At 33.2% G+C, this 21,089-nt stretch overlaps 1 protein-coding gene and 1 pseudogene across 1 annotated transcript; one reads left to right on the forward strand and one right to left on the reverse strand.

Annotated features, from left to right (window-relative positions):
* Positions 1–868: 868 nt before the first annotated feature.
* On the reverse strand, positions 869–20,964 carry lds (lodestar). The gene is made up of 18 exons (XM_066403707.1): positions 20,746–20,964; positions 19,675–19,835; positions 18,505–18,555; positions 7,220–7,304; positions 7,037–7,155; positions 6,559–6,890; positions 5,998–6,170; positions 5,377–5,545; positions 4,817–4,989; positions 4,614–4,759; positions 3,964–4,121; positions 3,817–3,910; positions 3,472–3,760; positions 2,948–3,090; positions 2,651–2,896; positions 2,263–2,472; positions 1,607–1,764; positions 869–1,131 (listed from the first exon to the last, which is right to left on the reverse strand). Exons 1-18 carry the CDS (start codon positions 20,789–20,791, stop codon positions 957–959), a joined length of 2,928 nt encoding a protein of 975 aa, XP_066259804.1. The 5' UTR covers positions 20,792–20,964; the 3' UTR covers positions 869–956.
* Positions 7,439–9,557, forward strand: LOC136417813 (uncharacterized; annotated as a pseudogene).
* Positions 20,965–21,089: the final 125 nt, after the last annotated feature.

The raw sequence follows: 21,089 nt of genomic DNA on the forward strand, positions 1-21,089 counted from the left end.
TCTTTTTTCAGGTTTTGAGAACTTTATATCCAGTAATGAACCTTTTCTATTCGCTCAAGAAAGCTGGTTCTTGAAGTAATTATTCGCACCTAGTGATGTCACGATGACGTCTAATAATCTTCACGCAAACTTACTAAAAATCCTGCAAGATTACCTGCAATTACAAGTTTAGATAAGAGCGTTCTCGACAGATACCGAAGGTTTAATCCACTTTACTGTCGCCTATAAAGTGTTCCCAAAGAGCTACAATTTATGGCCCTCATAACATTTTATATTCTCAGCGTTAGTGATACTAGATGAGTAGCAGAAACTGTCACGGGTCATCCCGAAATTTTGGCAAATCTCATTCTCAATTTGATCTATGAGGTGTAGGACTTAAAACAACAACGTCTTCCATGGTGGCGCATCCTCGTAAAGATTAGAGAATGATAATGGGAGCTGCTCTTAGCAAGCAGTTGTTATTAGTAATCGGAAAAACAAAACTGTAAAACGAAAAAGGAAGAAAGAAATTTTAACAATTAGTACCGGGTATCTACGACAAGTCCCTCCAAAAGGCCTCCTTTAACGAAACTTTGTGAGCGTCGAGCGAATATCAAGGAAAGATTATTTTGCAATACAATTTTTCTAGTTTCACCAATGCCGTCATCGGATATTCATTTGTGTTTATAGTATATTATAGAATAAAAGCAATTTTTTAATTTTTATTCTGTTCGATTTAGACGTGTAGCTTTTCCGAAACACCGGATGTATTGAAAGCCCCATTCGGCGATAATTTTAGGTTACGTACGCGGACTTTCGCATTTAACGTTCCCGCGATAAAATTGATATCTAATGAAATAAGGATGAGACGAAATGAAACACTTATCGTTGAGAATGCTCGAGTTTATTAAAATATCTGCATGTTAAAGTAAAACAACAAAATATATCTAAAAAATACAACAATATAAAATCATCGATCACGTTGCACTTGGGAGCATGTTGGGGCTGAAACCGAAGATCATTTTAAGATCGTCAATCGAAAGCTTGTTTTGACCCACTTGTTTCGTGCCTGTTAGAATGGCTTCGGCCATGGAGAGCTTCTTATCTTGCAATAGCTTAATGCGTTCTTCTATCGTATCTACTGCCATAAACCTAAAAAATAGGTAACGTTAAATTCAAATTTCTTAAGAACCAAATTACAAATGTGAACTATTAACTTCCTTTTTAAGCTAGTTTTAAGATCAGGAATCTAACCGATAACCCGGATTCAATTTCAAGGTGTCTTCGGAAATTAACTTTCTGTCAAATTTGATAACGCAGAGCTAATTTGGTCCTAAATTAAGTAATGTTTTAACGTTAAATTTAATATAAGGACACAGTCGATTGCAAATCAGTACGAACTACTGATTCTCCTAAGAGTGCTTTCACAAAGATAAACAGGTCGTGCCCACCGATTTGCTACTGAAATAGAAGGCTTGTTAAAAATCACAGCAAATTCACTAAATTAATACGTTACAAGCTGTATTAGGTTTCCGTAACTGTAACTGTGTCTTATATTGGAATAAATTACTTCACGTTTTTGACAATTCTAGTTCAGATTTGAACAGTCATAATTCCTAGGACTTACTTGTACATAAACACTGGTTTGGTCTGTCCGACGCGGTAAATTCGATCCTGCGCTTGGCGTTCCAGTTGTGGATTCCAATGCAGATCTAATAAAAATAAATGGTTCGCACCCACAAGATTGAGACCGACGCCTCCAGCCGTTAAGGATAAAAGCAAAACCTGGAAAAAACCCACTAACTGATATTTGGGAAAACGAGTCGACGATTAAGTACCGATTCAAAGCTAAGGAGCGTAATCCAGTACTTTGGGCCTTAATTGACAATGGGAATTGTTAAAATGACAAAACGTGCGATATCCTAAATGATTATTATTTTTTAAAAACAAAAAATATATAAAATCAAGCTAATCGTTGCCTGTGATCGCCGATGAACGTCCTTTGAAAATATGACCACCAGTTTGACAATCTCGTTGTACTTATTCCTTGTATTGAAACATCTTCCTTACTTCCAAAGATGTTTAAAGGAAAATATCAAGTCACATTTTCGTTATGCGTTTCGAAGTTCGTGCAGTTTAGTTCAAATATTGATCGTCTACAGCACTTTTACGATTTTCAGCTGAGTTTTCCAACACAACAATTATTGAGATCGTTTTCGACGTCGTTATGACACACTTTATAATAAAACACCAACAAAAGACCTCCACAAATTATTAACTTACCTGTGTCGAGTGACTAGAATCGTTGATCTTGTTAATAATGTCCATACGTTTGTGGACGGGCACTTTTCCGTCCAGTTGATAAAAATCGACACCAGATTCTTTCAAATGCATCCCTACCAAGTTTAAATACGACGACCACTGTGATACGATCACGGCTTTGTCACCCGTTGAAAGTACATTTTCGCCTAGCACTTTCAACATGTATTTGATCTGAAATGCATCGGTTCAAATTAAGTCGCGAAAAATCCATGGAAATTTAGAAAGTAAAGTGAGAAAAAGAAAAAAATTCCGGTCCCATATTATCTTAGTAGTCCCTTAGATATCCTTATATCAAAATTCCAAACAAATATTTGAAAAACTGTCACAGCTGCAGCTAACACACGCTAACCTTGCTACTGGCCCTCTCTTTAGCAAATACTGGATCGGAAAGTTTCAAGTGACCTCTGGCCGCTTCTTTCAAATTCACCGCAGCACCATCATCCGCGATAGACTCGGGATTGGGGTTGTATTCATCTTCGTCTTTGGTGGGCACATCGTTAATATCTAGTTTTTGAATTTGTTCTAGTAAATTTAATTCTTCACGTCCCTCGTCGTCTTCATCATCGTGGACGGTTTCCAGACCTTCTTCCAGCATCTGCGAACTTTATATTGAAAAAAAACTGATTGAACGTGTTCAACAACCTACCGCAGTGATTAAAGACGGATGGCAGCAAATTTGCCGAAGGCGTAGTAACAAAACGAGAATTTCGTGTTGGCTAACATTTTTTACTTTGTTCAGTCTTAATAGCTTTTTCCGCATTTTATTGTACTCCTGATTGGGCCCATCAGCTAGAGAAAAGCAACATCGTGTAAGAAGTAGGTTTGATCAAGTTTTATAATAAAATGTGTGACAAGAAAATATAGAAGCACCAAAATATTTCCTTCAATAATACGTTTTTGCTAAAATTCAGAAACCCATCACGAATTACTTTTAACAGAACATGTTTATGATTGTGGCGTTCATTTTTATTGACACGTGACAAAATTGTTTCGTCACGATCAATTTGGCGCTTAAAACATGTTATTAAAAGTAAATCCTCTGCCGCGTTTCTGCATTTTGAAAGAACGCATTATTTCAGGAAATTCGTAGATATTTCTAAACTCTTTTAATACCTTGTATGATATATCAAGGGATTAGAATAAGACTGATGTAGTGAAAGCAAGTCTTACCCGGTATTCCTATAAACTTTTGATCAACATAGTTTTGGTTTTTTTCTGCCCGTTGATGTAGAAACTGCGCAAATAACGTTTGCGAGAAAATTAGCACTTTGTGATAAACCTGAAGCTCAATTTTCTCTAAATGGACTTCGATCAACAGCCACTTTTTCTCAGGCATTGAAATCAGAACGTTTTTCTCAATCAGCTCTGCCTTGGTTCTGCGCAGCATTAACGACGATATGACTGTGTGCAATCGCTCCTGACCTCCGCTGCTTTTATCTCCGATCCAACGTTTCCAAACCTAAATAATATCGTTAATTTCTATAGAATTTTGAAACTAGTTAAAGCAGCCGTTACATGTAGTTCATCAAACGGAGTACACCTTAAGAACTTCAACAGGGCGTACATATCTAGCTCTTTGTTGTGCATGGGAGTTCCGGTCAATGCCCACCTAATTAACAAAAAAACTATGAAAAAACATAGGTTTCTATGCGATAAAAGTACCTGGACTTCGTCGATAGACGACAGCAGGCTTCCGAACTGTGCGTTTTGTAATTGCGGATTTGGTGAGCCTCATCCAAAATGATTCGACGCCAGTACATGCTAAATAAGGGGCTCTTTTTTTCGCTTTCGTTACTTACGATCGAGTATGTAGTTATCACCTATTGAAAATTCAAATAGAAATGGTTAGTTTATGGATGAGATCTCGTTTTTTCACATTTTTTGGAAATAGCTTATCGAAAAACACTAAACGTGGATTAATGCGGAAAAGTGTTGTTAAAAACTTAACCCACAAAAAATTACTGGAAATAAGTTTCAACTTCCTAGAGGACGCAAATTCCAACTTAAGTCAACTTAAGAGAACAAATTTTCCCTAAAATTTTACAGTAAACATGTGTAAATTTGTATTCAAGATGATTCCATGAAGAATTTTGATTTTACTGATCCTAAAATAACAAGTAGATTTTGATTTTGTTGCACTGTTCTAAACACTAACTACTTTATTTACAGAGTGGTCCAATGTGTAATGTGCAGACGGAAAAGTATGCATTACATCTGCAGTTAAGATTAAAATGGTGATAAATAAATAATAGATCATGTTGAATCTGGAGTTTCAACTTCAGATCGCATTTAAAGAAAAATAATCAATATACCACGTCGAATTGTGCTAATTCTCTAATGCGAGTTTCCCTCTTTGCTCCATGGTAAAGATTGTAAGAAACTAAACCTCGTTTCAATCTTTTGTCGATCTCTCCGGACCACTGGTTTAAAAGGCTGGCAGGGCACACAATTAGGCTACCTAATAAGCGATACCATTAACACAATATTTAAATATATGTCTACTATAATTCCTAACCCCCTTTGACCTTCTTTTCCTTTCGCAACCACTCCTTGTCTTTCTCCAGATTTTCCTCATCCGAATCCGTGCCCTTCAGTTGAATTTCCTTTACAATCAGAGCTATCATTGTTAAGGTTTTTCCTAAACCCATGTCGTCTGCCAATATACCTCCGGAAGGTTTCGCTTTCTCCCTGTATTCGTGCAAAAACCATTATGTGTCTGCCAATCAATGAAATGTACTATAGTAGAAACAATAAGCAAAATACGTGACCTATTGCATGCATAAAATACCTATCATACAAGTCAATAATTATAACTTACACGTTTTATATATCGTTTGAATTTACTTCTTTAGCACAAGGAATAAAGCTGAATATTTTAATATGCCTTAAAGCTCAATTCAATTTATGAAAAACGTTTATCAAGCTACTGAAAGTGAGTATTCACTGAAATTGAACTGAATTGAATTTAAAATTTATTAAATTATATTTATACTTTTCCGATCTATTCGAGGAGGTAACTCGCCATTTAAAAAGACTAAATGGCATAATTCGACTGAATTATTGTTTTTTTTATACCTGAACATCAACCAAGCCAAAGCTCTTTTCTGATGAGGCATCAGTTCTACCTTAAGGCCTTTGGGATCGTCGGCCATATCTTCTTCCTTTGGACAAGCCTGTAGAGCTCCATGGAGCTGCTGTAATCTGTCCATTGTAACGGTCTTTTGAATGTTGTAAGTTGAGAGAGCTGGAAGAATAGCAGTAAAACAAAACTACGCATTGTCTATTTTTTTTGTTGATAAGAAATATGGACTGTTTTCTAATTTCTATTTCTTTCTAATAAGCGTATTTTTAACCTAAATTAGCACAAGAATATTTAAAAGCGGTAGTCTTTTTTAATCAGCCTCAATAAAAGTATAATTTTAGTTAGATGAAACCATTAATTGACTCCCAGTTGTCTAAGATAATTACGAGTCTACTTGCCGCCAGAGCATTTGCCAGTTCTCAAAAAAATAAGTAACTTGTGCTGACATGACGTTATACAAATATAAATTATTTTTTCAATAATTCAATAATTACATTTTTCAATTTAAGTAAATTAAATTATCAACCTATGGAGACAGCTGCAGTTTAAATTTAGAAAAATAAGCATACCTAATTTAGTAGTTTCTTGCTATCGTATTCACTATTTTCATTTACCTTTTTTACCGAAAGTTTTGGGTAAAACAGCATTCGCTCCTGACTGAATATCGTCCCAGTTTACTTTGTGGAATGCTCCACTTGGGGCGTTAGGTTCTACTTCCTTGGCTTCATCAGAGACGACCATATTTTCTAGTTTCTTCTGTTCCAATATAAACTTACTTCTCATGGAACTAAAATGGACAAAAAGCGAAGTCGTTATGTTTTACATTTTACTATTATTGAAAAGTGGTTCTTCCTAAATTTTTCCACAATTTTACACTTGAAAGATCACTAACTTCAAGCTGAATATTGTAACCTTTTGCATTCACCTAACAGATCCAAATAAATTATATTGGGTGATCGACAGTAAGTGGCCTATTAAAAGTTCTGGAGAATTAAAAAAGACATCCTTCTCACGTTTTATACAATTAAAGATCACATTCTATCTTATAACAATAGTTTTACTATTGCATATTTGCCAGTTGTTTCTGAAACCAATAACACCACCGAAACTTCAAATGAAAAACCCAGTATATTTAAACATTTTCATAATTAAACATCATAAAACTACAAACGTACCTAAGCCTTTTTGTAATTAGTTCCCCTTTGTCCGGTAATGTCTCAAGATCCAAACCTTCCGCCAAACGTTTAAGTTTCTCGAAATCGCGAAGTGCGTTCTCAACGCGTGCCAGCTGTCCTCCGTACTCATTTTGATTCACAGTTTGAATGTGACCAAAATTCTCACTGCTTTTACTTTGGGGAATAAGTGTTGGGTCTTTCTGGATCGTTACATCGTTGGACTGGGAGGCTACCAATTCATGTAAAGTTGGTTGGCGGACGGCATTTTTTGGTTTGCCAGAAGGTTTTAAGGGGGTAGAGATTGGAATTATGCATTCCTCGTCACTGCTGATCTATGTTCATTAAAACAGTAAAAGTCATATGCAAAAGTCAAGTGCATATTTATAAGCTGAAGCATTTTAAACATGGTAGGTATGATTATATCAACTTACATTATAAAAACAATTATTATATTTAATAAATTATTCCTAATACCTACCTCAACAATGGCATTTCTGGTTTCGTCAGGTACTTCTTCAACAGAAGAACTATCTTCATTTTGCCTCCAATAAGTCTGCTTCTGAAGTAGCGGCTGTATCACTGTGCTATTTATTATACCTATGAACACGATTCCGATCTATGAATTAATCTAACAAAGTATGTTAACGGTAGGAACGTGTACCTTCAGTGCTCAGTCTGAAAGAAGTTACTTGGTCATAGTCATAGTTGACAGTATCAATTCCAGATTTGAGAGGTTCAGAACCTGGCTGAAAAAGTATGGAAGTACTGCAGCGAATAATTTCCAGGAACTTACATTTTAAACACATATACAGGGTGTTCCAGTTAATAGTAGCAGGACTTTAACAGTTGATGGAATATATATACAGGGTGAGTTTTAAGTAATGGGACACAGAGCAACGATGGATTTATGACATAAAAATAATGCAATATAGCTAAATTTATGTTATTCCAAAAGTTGATAATAACTGAGATACAGGGTGCCAAAGTTGAAAAATGAAATCAAATTTTCTTTAATATCTCTGGAACAGTTCGGGCTAATTTCACGAAATTTCTTATATAGAGGTTTTTGGAGATGGTCAATTCAAATTTATCGACGATTTCGGTGTAACTTCTAGATTGTGCCACAATCGACAATTAGGAGTCATTTAAACCATTTAAACTTTTTTGTGCCACGGTGTATGTCATTTGGACTCATTAAAATTTGTTCCCCTACCTTTTCTAGTTAAAAAAGTTATACCTTATTGGTGTCGCTAGGAGCAACGGTTTTCGAGAAATTCAATTAAATAACTTAAATTCCCATTTTTTCTACTTGTTGACATGTAACAACATAATTTTTTTGTATTGTTAAAAAAGCACAAAGATAATATGAAAACAATTTAATACCGTAGTTGATCTTCTATTGACATATTTATTTAAGTTCCAAACGAATATTTTAACAATAACAAAAAAAATTACGACGTTACTTTATCTTAGTAGTCTATGATATAACAAATGAATGATATAACATATGAAAACAAAGATATGTCAAACAAAAATTCAGTTTCACTGCATTGTGTTTGTAAAGTATACAAATAAATTTACAATTTAATTAAAATGCCGAGACATAATAATTATTCTAATGTTGAAATGAGAGATATGGTGTGTGTATACGCCCAAGAAAATTATAACGGGCGTCAAGCTTGTCAACGTTATTTCGAAATGTACCCAAATCGACAACAACCAAATTTTAAAACGATTAAAAGAATTTACGATCGATTGGGTGAGACCGGCTCATTTCAACATTAAAAAAAACCCTTGGACGCCCGAAAATTATTACACCAGAGCAAGAAGAAGAAATTCTAGAAGGCGTTGTTGATACCCCAGAAATAAGCACAAGGCGTATGGCAGCACGTGCAGGAGTAAGTCAAAAATCAGTAGTGCGAATTTTTCATGAAGAGAAACTGTACCCGTACCATTTTACGCCGGTACAAAACTTATGTGAAGTCGATCTTCAAGCGAGATTGCAATTTTGTAACTTCTTTCGTATGTGCCAGAATGAAGATCCACTGTTTTTAAATAAAGTCCTCTTTACGGATGAGGCAACTTTTACCCGTCGAGGTATAATTAACCACCGTAACAAACATGCATGGGACACAGAAAACCCTCACCTAACTACTGAACGCCACTTTCAGCACGAATTTAAAATAAATGTTTGGTGAGGGATTATTGACAACTATTTCGTAGGACCCTATGTATTACCACCCAAATTGAATGGTCCTCTGTACTTAGAGTTCCTCCAAAATGAACTAGGGAACCTTCTTGATGATGTGCCTCTGAATTTAAGGCAAGTAATGTTTTTTATGCAAGATGGTGCACCCGCACATTTTTCCCGTCCAGTAAGGGATTTCTTAAGTACACGTTTTGCCAATCGTTGTATAGGACGTGGATTTGAAATACTCTGGCCCCCATGGAGCCCCGACTTCAATCCTATGGACTTTTGTGTATGGGGTTACATGAAATCTTCGGTTTACCAAAATACAATAAATACACCTGAAGAATTATTAAACAAAATTCAAAATGCAGCCACATTATTTCGGAATGAACAATTGCTATTTAAAATAAAGAGGTCGTTCTGTAAAAGAATTGCAAAATGTATCCAAGTAAATGGTGGACACGTCGAACATTTATTGTCACAGGAAGATATGTTTAATTTTTAATTTTTTGTTATTGTTAAAATATTCGTTTGGAACTTAAATAAATATGTCAATAGAAGACCAACTACGGTATTAAATTGTTTTCATATTATCTTTGTGCTTTTTTAACAATACAAAAAAATTATGTTGTTACATGTCAACAAGTAGAAAAAATGGGAATTTAAGTTATTTAATTGAATTTCTCGAAAACCGTTGCTCCTAGCGACACCAATAAGGTATAACTTTTTTAACTAGAAAAGGTAGGGGAACAAATTTTAATGAGTCCAAATGACATACACCGTGGCACAAAAAAGTTTAAATGGTTTAAATGACTCCTAATTATCGATTGTGGCACAATCTAGAAGTTACACCGAAATCGTCGATAAATTTGAATTGACCATCTCCAAAAACCTCTATATAAGAAATTTCGTGAAATTAGCCCGAACTGTTCCAGAGATATTAAAGAAAATTTGATTTCATTTTTCAACTTTGGCACCCTGTATCTCAGTTATTATCAACTTTTGGAATAACATAAATTTAGCTATATTGCATTATTTTTATGTCATAAATCCATCGTTGCTCTGTGTCCCATTACTTAAGACTCACCCTGTATATATACAGGGTTATTCACGCTATACGGCGCGGAATATTGTGGCTAAAATACGAGGCTTTCAAAGTTTCACTTTTGGGCTATATGGGGATCTATTATGGCTATTTTTTAAAATTATTTTCATATTATACAGGGTGCCCCAAAAGCCCTAAAAGTATCAAAGTTGTGTTTTTTTTAAATGGAATCCTCTGTATATTATTGCATGTTTGGATTCTCTGATCAAAATAAGTGTTTGTTTTAATAAGGTTTACTATACCTAAAACTTAAGGATTTTTAAATAATTTGAATTTTATCAAAATTTGACCTAATTAGCGCAAAGAACAATTATTTAGCGTATTCTGTAAAAATGCGAAAACTTAGCTATGAAAACCCTAATACCATTCGATAAGTAATTAAAAATTACATATCCTGGTAAGTTAAAAAATATAGCGTTGTATTTAAATTAATCAAGTTATAGCCACTTAAAGTTCTTATTTGATTAGTTTTCATTTTTGCACATCCTGTATAAAATGGCAAGTTTATCATGATTGGGATATAAAATATGATCTATTCTTACACTACATTGTAAATTACACTTGCATAACTTAAATACTTCTTAAGTGTTTGAAACATGAAAATTAGGTCAATTTTTGATAAAATTCAAATTATTTAAAAATCCTTAAGTTTTAGGTATAGTAAACCTTATTAAAACAAACACTTATTTTGATCAGAGAATCCAAACATGCAATAATATACAGAGGGTTCCATTAAAAAAAACACAACTTTGATACTTTTAGGGCTTTTGGGACACCCTGTATAATATGAAAATAATTTTAGAAAGTAGCCATAATAGATCCCCATATAGCCCAAAAGTGAAACTTTTTGAAAGCCTTGTACTTTAGCCACAATATTCCGCGCCGTATAGCGTGAATAACCCTGTATATACAGGGTGTTTCAAATAAAGAGAGTTCCATGGGGATTATGGAAGCGGTAAGAGATACAAGGTGACTCAAATTAGAAAAAAGAAGCGCATTTTTGTGCCCATTCAGAAAATGTTCTAAATTTAAAAATATGTACAGGGGTTGTCAAAATATGAGCAAAAAACTGAAAACTGCGATTTTCGAAAATCATAAATTATGAGTTCACTGTTTGAGTAAATTGTACTAAATTTGGCAGTTCTTTATTATCGACAACTGCCAATTAAATGGCTTTTTCAGAATTTTTCCAGGCCTTCTAGATTTCGAGAAATTATATCCAACTTTGTTATTTCTTATGGCTGCCATATTGAATTTTGGTGCCATCGAATAGACAATAAAAAAAAGTTTTTTAACCATGTATCACAAAGGTGCCCTTGAACCTACCAAAGTAAGAAAAATAAATCAAAACATTTTTCACCTCAGTAGGCTTAGAAACAAGTGCTTTAGTGTTACTATGGATACTTTTGTTACGTGCAACGAATGTCAACAAAAAGTCTTCACTATTGTTGTATTTGAGGTCAATTTTTATTTTTTCTATTTCATTTTTATCAGTTTTACGCTTTCATTCGGCAGAAATTTTCAAGTAATAAAATTATGGAACGGTTTTCAAATCAAGAAAAGCTGGAGATTAATGACTGCTACATTTTAAGTGGAAGAAATGCAGGTAGAGCTTAAAATATGTATCTCCAGAGGTATCCAGAGAGGCGTCAACCTGGGCACGCAATATTTAATAGGCTTAGAGTGAATCTACTTAAATATGGATCATTTGAAAAGAAAACCAGAACATGCAGAATTAATGAAGATGTTGAAAATTATGTTGTTGGAAGTGTTGTTGAAAACCCTCGCATCTCACTGCGTCAAATATTAGGTCGTGTAGTATGAAATGAGTAGAATTGAATTGAAACTTTAGTCATTTTTTTTTTCATATGAAATGTTTTTATTGTCAATCGAAATATGCACCACCATTATCAATACACTTCTGCCATTTAACGGGAAGTTCATTGATTCCCCTGCTGTAAAGGCCTGCAGGCCGGGAGTCGATAAACTCTTGGAAGGCAGCTTTGACAGCCTCGTCGGAGTTGAATGTTTTCCCTACCAAGAAGTTATCCAAATTTTGAAAGAAGTGGTAATCAGTGGGTGCTAAGTCGGGTGAATACGGTGGATGACGAAGAGTTTCCAATTCCAACTCCTGTAGCTTGGCCAAGGTGACTTGTGCGGTGTGTGGCCGAGCGTTGTCGTGCAACAATAGCGGTGCACTTCGATTGACTAATCTTGGCTGCTTAACCGTCAGTTGCCTCATCATTTCGGTCAGTTGCCGGCAGTAGACATCAGCCGTAATCGATTCACCAGGTTTCATGAAGCTGTGATGGATGACACCTGCGTTGGACCATCAAACGGACACCATAAGCTTCTTTTGATGAAGATTTTTTTTCGCACAATGTTTTGGTGGTTCATCTTGATCCAACCACTGCGATGAACGTCTGGTATTGTCGTATAGGATCCATTTCTCATCACAAGTAACAATCCGATTCAAAAATGGATCGTTATTATACCGGCACAACAAAGAAACACAAGCTTCGAGACGTCGTTCTTTCTGTATGTCGCTCAACTCATGCGGTACCCACTTGTCCAGCTTTTTCATCTTACCAATTTCAGCCAAATGAGTCAATATTGTTTTTTTGGTTACACTGAATATTAACGATAATTCGTTTGCACTTTGACGTGGATTCGCTTCCACCACGGCTTTCAGATAATCGTTATCCACTTGAGTTTCAGGTCGTCCACGTGGTTCATTTGTTAGGTCAAAATTGCCAGAACGAAATTTCATGAACCAACGAGATACTGTTTGCTGTGAAGTGACTTCAGTACCAAACACATCATTAACACACGAATTTCACATTCTTCATTTTGCATGGCTGCACAAAATTTTTTATAAAAATAAAAGTTTTCAATAATTTTTAACACTTTAAACTCTGATCGAAAGAGGAAGAATGTGCCTTTTCCATATAAAAAAGTCAAGTCCAAATATAGATTTAGAGTGAAGTTATTCGCAGTTGAATGTGGCATTTTGAGAATCTACTTATTTCATACTACACAACCTAATAGAATATAATATTGGTATACCTAGATCAACTGCTTATCGGGTCCTAAAGAAAAATAAATTTAAACCGTACCGAGAACATATTAGCCAAGGTCTTAGAGATGGTGACACTGAGAGGGGACTTCATTTTTGCAATTGATTTTTGAGAAAATTTAGAGCAGATCCTGAATTTCCTCTTAAGAATTTTATGGTCTGACGAAACACATTTCACAAATTGTGGAATATTTAACAGGAAAAACAACGTATATTGGACTGACGAAAATCCACGAATGAACCGGGAATTGAGACATCAAGTCAAATGGGGCTTTAATGTATGGCTTGGAATTCTTAATGGACATATGATATTTGTAACTTTTGACGGAACACTTACTGAGGAAAGATATTTAGAGTTTCTACAGCAGAATATCGCACAAATTATTGAAGATTTACCACTGGCTACTGTAGCTAACATGTGGTTTCAGCAGGATGGGGCACCACCACATAACTCATTAGTTGTTAGGCAATATCTAAATGATACGTATGGAAATAATTGGGTTGGAAATCGAGGCTCTGTCAGTTGGCCAGCACGCTCCCCAGACTTAACACCTCTCGATTTTTTTGTTTGGGGATATGTAAAAAATAAGGTTTACTGCAGATCCTACGATACAGTAGCAGAGTTGGAGGCTGCAGTTGTGCGAACTATTCAAGAAATACCTCCAGATATGGAAAAAGTGCTTGTATTCCTGTTGTTAAGCGCTGTAGAGACTACTAAGGTGAAAAATGTTTTGATTTATTTTTCTTACTTTGGTAGGTTCAAGGGCACCTTTGTGATACATGGTTAAAAAACTTTTTTTTATTGTCTATTCGATGGCACCAAAATCCAATATGGCAGCCATAAGAAATAACAAAGTTGGATATAATTTCTCGAAATCTAGAAGGCCTGGAAAAATTTTGAGAACGCCATTCAATTAGCAGTTGTCGATAATAAAGAACTGCCAAATTTGGTACAATTTACTCAAACAGTGAACTCATAATTTATGATTTTCGAAAATCGCAGTTTTCAGTTTTTTGCTCATATTTTGACAACCCCTGTACATATTTTTAAATTTAGAACATTTTCTGAATGGGCAAAAAAATGCGCTTCTTTTTTCTAATTTGAGTCACCTTGTATCTCTTATCGCTTCCATAATCCCCATGGAACTCACTTTATTTGGGACACCCTGTATACAGTGTGTTCGGGTTAAGGATTTAACACTTTCGTAAAACCTTTATTTCTTAATCGATTTTGACGTTTTTTTTTTGTTAATTAGATATTCAAAATGCGCATTCGTCTAGTGGATACGATCCCTCTTTACCCATAATCATAACCAATTGCGTGCATTTTTATGGGATCAAATTTCGTAAAATACTATTAGGGCTTTTTTTGGGATAAAAACGAAAACATATTCTTAATTAGAATGACCTAAAACTTACCTGTTCCGATTTTCATTTTTTTACTTTACAGGATTTTCGAGAAAATCAATAAAACATGTTTTTTACGTAAATAAATTTTAAAATTGGCAAAAAAATTTATTTTAACATTAATTAACTAAATTTTGGTATTTTCAATTAGCCTCCCAAATTCTTGTATACATTTTTCAATACGTCGACGATTATTTCTCAGTACTTTACTTAGTTGTTGTGGAGTTATGCTCTGACAAGTCTCTCTAATACGCGCACAAAGCTCTTCTCGGGTCCGGGGTCTTGTGGCATAAACTTTATTTTTTATTGTTCTCCAAACGAAAAAATCCATGGGTGTTATATCCGGAGATCGTGGTGGCCAACGAATAAGAGGACTATTTCGTCCGATCCAGCGATTGGGAAAATTATCATTTAACCAATTTCTCACATTAACCGCATTATGAATGGGCGCTCCATCAAGTTGTAAATGTAAATTGTAGTGATAACTCGGGGAAAGCTCATCAAGTGCGTCACTAAACTCATTTTGTAAGAACCTCAGGAAACGAGCAGCATTCAAATTTTCGTTGAAAAAATATAGCCCAATAATCTTTTGATTTAAGATACCACAGAAAACGTTTACTTTTGAGGAGTATTGCCGTTTACATTCGATTATCCAATTCGGGTTCTGATCACTCCATATTCTACAATTTTGTGTCGATACTACACCATTTGTCGTAAACGTAGCTTCATCGGTGTATAGGATGTTTTTTAAAAAGTTAGGATCATCTTGATACATACTCTGGAGCCATAAACAGAACTCCATTCTTAGATTTTGGTCTCCAGCTTCAAGTGAATGAAGAAATTTTGGTTTAAAAGGTTTCTTACCACTTCTTTTTAAACATTCCCAGATATGAGTTTTAGAAATGCTTAAATTTCTGCTAGCATCCCTCAGACTTGAATGTGGATTTGTATTAAAGTAATCTAAAATTATTTGGTTTGCTTGAGGCTCGCGATTACGTTGCTGGTCCGGTAGTTTTACAATTGTCCCATAACGATCAAAACGTCTGTTGATATTTGCGACTGTTACATGACTAATATTCCGTTCTGGATGTCGTCGATTAAATTCATTTGCTGCTTCACGAAAAGTACGCGTCCCATCACCAACTAATCTTATTATTTCTACTTTTTCTTGCAGCGAATAAGACATTTTTCGAACTTTTTACTTCTGTGAAATTGATTATGTTACGAACAGCAAACCAACAGTTAGTACCTAACAATTCGTAACCATAGCAATATATTGTTCGTTTTCACAGCACACTTAACTTGTGGATACCGCATACATTGCAGGTAGCAAAGGAAAAAGGAAGCAAAGTAATAAATTAAAAATATCTGTCTAATGTTTAAAACACTTTGGCATAATTGAAAGAACAAAATTGCAATGTTCTCCAACAACTTGTATTCTGGAATAAAAAAATCTTACGTTTTGTGCTCGTATTACTAGTAGAGAAGCTTGTCAGAGCATAACTCCACAACAACTAAGTAAAGTACTGAGAAATAATCGTCGACGTATTCAAAAATGTATACAAGAATTTGGGGGGTTAATTGAAAATACCAAAATTTAGTTAATTATTGTTAAAATAAATTTTTTTGTCAATTTTAAAATTTGTTTACGTAAAAAACATGTTTTATTGATTTTCTCGAAAATCCTGTACAGTAGAAAAATGATAATCGGAACAGGTAAGTTTTAGGTCATTCTAATTAAGAATCTGTTTTCGTTTTTATCCCAAAAAAGCCCTAATAGTATTTTCCGAACTTTGATCCCAATAAAAATGCACGCAATTGGTTATGATTATGGGTAAAGAGGGATCGTATCAACTAGACGAATGCGCATTTTGAATATCTAATTAACAAAAAAAAAACGTCAAAATCGATTAAGAAATAAAGGTTTTACGAAAGTGTTAAATCCTTAACCCGGACACATTGTATATATACAGGGTGATTCACGTAACTGTTTCATTAGAAACTTTTGTACTTGTAACTAATCTAAATTTTTCATATTTGGGGGTTAAGCTAATATAGATACACTCTACCTTTTTAAAATATTTTGAAGGTCATATCTCTTCCGGTTATACCGGAAGTCGAAGTCAACTTCCTTATTTCAAATGGAACACCCAGTATATTTTTGCATTTTTGGAATCTAGTGATTAAGCTGATTAAATTCTTATTAGGTGCTCCTATACCTAAACTTAACTATTTTAAAGATATGTCAGTTTAAAAGAAAAATCTTTCTAAAACACCATTTCTATAAAATTTAAAATTCTCAGCTATTATTGAAGCTGGCTTTACGAAAATTCACTGACATGTTAACTAGATATGGTAGATTAAATTAATGTGAAAAGTTTTTATAAATATCATACAGGATATCCAAAAAACCACATCATATTTAAAGAACTTTGATAGCAAAAAAGTCGCTTATTTCAAATGGAACACCCCATATATTTTTATATGTCTAGAATCTAAATTTAATTCTGAATCGATTATTATTAAGCATCCCTATACCTAAAATTAACGCTTTTGCTCTAATTTGCGATTTTTTAATATTGTACAATAATAATTCTAAGTATCTTAGTTGGCTTTGAAAAGAACATGGCTGCTTCTTGTAACATGCGTTAATATAATTATTAATTTAATAAGTTCGCTCAGCAGTTTAGAATCATGAACTTTAATAATACTTATTCAAATAGTGATATTTTTAATTTATTCTTTATTCATGGAGAGTGTAACAAAGTTTTGGAGAGAACTTGCCGTACATTCAACGAAAGATATCCGCATCTTCCGAAAATCACAAAGAACAAATTTAGGATATTAGAATCAAATTTTTTAAGACATGGAAAAGTCAAAACTAAAAAGTCTTATTCTAGTCCCATTATAAATAAAAAAATAATTAATAAAAACAAATAAAATTAAATTAAAATAAATGTTCAATATGACCCCCATTAACTTCTAAACACTTCAAAATTATTTTTTTAACTTCATGTTGTGTCACTTTATTAATTGTAATGGGGTGAAGATCTTCAAAAGCTATCATTAATAACAATAAAAGTACAAACCTAAATCATTAGAAGCAGTTCGAATAGAAAAATTCGAATTTGCATTAAAATATCCCAAAACGGTGATTTCATTGTCTTCGTTATTTATTATGGGTCTAGAATAAGACTTCTTAGTTTTGACTTTTCCATGTCTTAAAAAATTTGATTCCAATATCCTAAATTTGTTCTTTGTGATTTTCGGAAGATGCGGATATCTTTCGTTGAATGTACGGCAAGTTCTCTCCAAAACTTTGTTGCACTCTCCATGAATAAAGAATAAATTAAAAATATCACTATTTGAATAAGTATTATTAAAGTTCATGATTCTAAACTGCTGAGCGAACTTATTAAATTAATAATTATATTAACGCATGTTACAAGAAGCAGCCATGTTCTTTTCAAAGCCAACTAAGATACTTAGAATTATTATTGTACAATATTAAAAAATCGCAAATTAGAGCAAAAGCGTTAATTTTAGGTATAGGGATGCTTAATAATAATCGATTCAGAATTAAATTTAGATTCTAGATATATAAAAATATATGGGGTGTTCCATTTGAAATAAGCGACTTTTTTGCTATCAAAGTTCTTTAAATATGATGTGGTTTTTTGGATATCCTGTATGATATTTATAAAAACTTTTCACATTAACCTAATCTACTATATCTAGTTAACATGTCAGCAAATTTTCGTAAAGCCAGCTTCAATAATAGCTGAGAATTTTAAATTTTATAGAAATGGTGTTTTAGAAAGGTTTTTCTTTTAAACCAATATATCTTTAAAATGGTTAGGTTTAGGTATAGGAGTACCTAATAAGAATTTAATCAGCTTAATCACTAGATTCCAAAAATGCAAAAATATACTGGGTGTTCCATTTGAAATAAGGAAGTTGACCTTGACTTCCGGTATAAACGGAAGTGATATGACTTTCAAAATATTTTTAAAAAGTGGAGTGTGTCTATATTAGCTTAACCCCCAAATATGAAAAATTTAGATTAGTTATAAGTAAAAAAGTTTCTAATGAAACAGTTACGTGAATCACCCTGTATATATATATATATATATATTTCTGTACATATATATAAAAAGTATCACATACCCCTGAATCATCATCTGAATCGGAATCATCACTGTCTAGAATTCGTGGCGCCTGAAAAAAAGTAAAAAAAAAACATAAACTGCCCTTGAATCATATAGGTACATACAAATACTCAAACTTGAGCCAATTTTGAATGAATCCAGCTGTGTACTTCTCACATATATGAGAACATGGCTGAATGAAACAAGACAAAAGATAGAACCAATATGGGATATTTAAAATATATGTGGATATGCGAACAGCATGTACTTGGAAGATCTCTTTTACTTTACATTAAAGTTAGAGCAAAAAAATAGTGCGAAAATTATAGAAAGAAGTGATGCATATACATATCACCAATTCAGAAATCCACCTTTTGTCCCTTTTGAGTTATACTTATGGACTATATCAAAAATATTGAAAACAATTTAAATTTCATTTTGTTCACATTTTAAAACTATTTCGAATCATACAACATGAATTAAAAAATTATACCACTGTCAGTTTTGATTTTTTAACTAGAACTACTCAATTTTTTTTTTTTTTAGTTGAATACTGTGTACCATTCTGAACATATTTGATGTATGTTATGTAACATATCTCTTTGTACAATCCAAAAAAGTTCAAAGATAAATACAATTCCAAAGAAAAAATCTAAGAGCTTCAAGTCTGACATCTTTTCCAGCCACTTTATGGTGTCACCTCAAACGGGGTATATAATGTACCTTATAACAAAAAAATCACCTTTAATCTACCTAGAGATGGTAAAGTGGTATAACTTAAATAAATAATTTCATACTTGAATATTTTGCTAAAGGTTTACTCAGATGGTAACAAAATATACAATATGCAGTACAGAATGAAAGATCATGTCTTAAAGAACAGGACAAGTGAGATCAAAGATAAAATAATGTTAGCACTTGAAGTAAAAGAAAACTCTTTTTTTTTCTTTTTTTTAAATTAATATTAATCATAGTACTAAAACTGATTTTTGACAATAATACAATTTAGGCAAATTAAAACATGAATATAAAAACAATGTGTATTCAATTGGATTTTATTAACTATTAATTTTCAAAGTTCCATCTTTTTTATTAATATTTTAGTATCTTGATGTCCTCTTTACTCTTGCCTCTTATAAAGTTACTTTTCAGGACACTCTATGTATCGAATCCTGTACATTTGACTTACCTTCTTTCTCACTGATTGTATAATATCACTATCCCGTGGTTTAACGTTGACTAATGATGTACTGCTGTTTTGGCTGACAAGTCCATTATCATCTTCAACATCCCTCTCACTTTCCGACTCTGTTCCATTAATAATACTGGCAGACTCATCTTCAATACTGCCTACATAATATTTGTGGGAGTGGTTTATTAATTATTTTATATTATTGGTGTAAGGGCAAAGTGGAATTTATTTTCTAATATTTTATATTTTATTATTGAAAAATAAAGGTTTTACAAGTGAAACAATATATAAAAATTCTAGCTTTAATGATTTCTTAGATCCAGAGTGTTATTACCTCTGTATTTTGCTTATCCAGCATCAAATCAAAAAAGCAAAAAACCACAACTTTTGAGATATAAAATTCAGTTCAGGTATGTTAGCCATGGGGATGCAATAAGCAAGAAGCAGAATTATGTCTATCAATTATCCATTTATGGGACAATTTCAATAATTTGTTCAATTTGGTATTTCAACAATACAATATTGGTTTCTCATTATGCCAAACTAATAACTGACAAATTACAGTGGTACAAATTGAAATATTTCAATCTTGCAACCTTATTCAAGAATGTGATTCATGAAATTCTCTTCTTCAATACAATTTGTGTAACAAAAATGGATATATTTTTGATAACTTTACATTTGTGCAAACTTCCCCATAAATTATTTATAATTTTCTTTGCACTTATTACATTACTTCTGGCAAGTTGATGTTTAGAAAGGTGGCAGTGGTTATGTGAGTAGTGCATGTTTTTACTAATTTTCTGTGTTTCAAGTTTTTAAATATTCTACTGGGTAATATTTTCAATTCTAAAATGTAGGACAAAAATAACATCCCATAAGATTTGGGACTAAATTCCCTGAAAATCCTTGATGTAACTATCTAAAAATAGTAGATATCAACTACATTGGGCAATATGTGTAAACAAGGGCAAATCCTTTGAAATCAGGACTATTTCTAAGAAGAACGTCTGATTACTTTGAAATATTATTAAAAATAAAATCATGAAATGGTACACTAGGTATTACCTGAATCGGAGCCTGAGGACTCAAAGCTGCTCACATTCAGGGACATCTTAACGTTATTTTACTTATTTTGAAGTAAAGTGGTATTATTAATGCAGCGTGCAAAGCAAAATGTCGACATTGAAAACGGTAAGGTTTAAATTTTTATATAAATTTGTAATAAAAAAAAACCTTCGTTGGACTAATGTTTGATTTTGAATCAAAAGTATTCTCAATTTCCAAACGGTTTCGATTGACAGACAATTGATAGATAAGTTGACAAATTTTTGACGGTGGGTATATTTTGACAGCCATCCTGAATCTTTAAAATCGAGTATTCATAATGCCACTATTTTAAAACGACTATG

The sequence above is a fragment of the Euwallacea similis genome, chromosome 30 (genome assembly GCF_039881205.1).
Source record: "Euwallacea similis isolate ESF13 chromosome 30, ESF131.1, whole genome shotgun sequence".
NCBI lineage: Eukaryota > Metazoa > Arthropoda > Insecta > Coleoptera > Curculionidae > Euwallacea > Euwallacea similis.

Bases quoted from the DNA above. Each gene is read 5' to 3' on its own strand.
- lds (XM_066403707.1), bottom strand. From the start codon at position 20,791: ATGTCCCTGAATGTGAGCAGCTTTGAGTCCTCAGGCTCCGATTCAG. The intron at 7,305-18,504 runs GTATGTGATACT...ATACTTTTTCAG, and splicing joins ATTCAGATGATGATTCAGGG to CCAGGTTCTGAACCTCTCAA. The intron at 1,765-2,262 runs GTAAGTTAATAA...GGTTTTTTCCAG, and splicing joins ATTCTAGTCACTCGACACAG to GTTTTGCTTTTATCCTTAAC.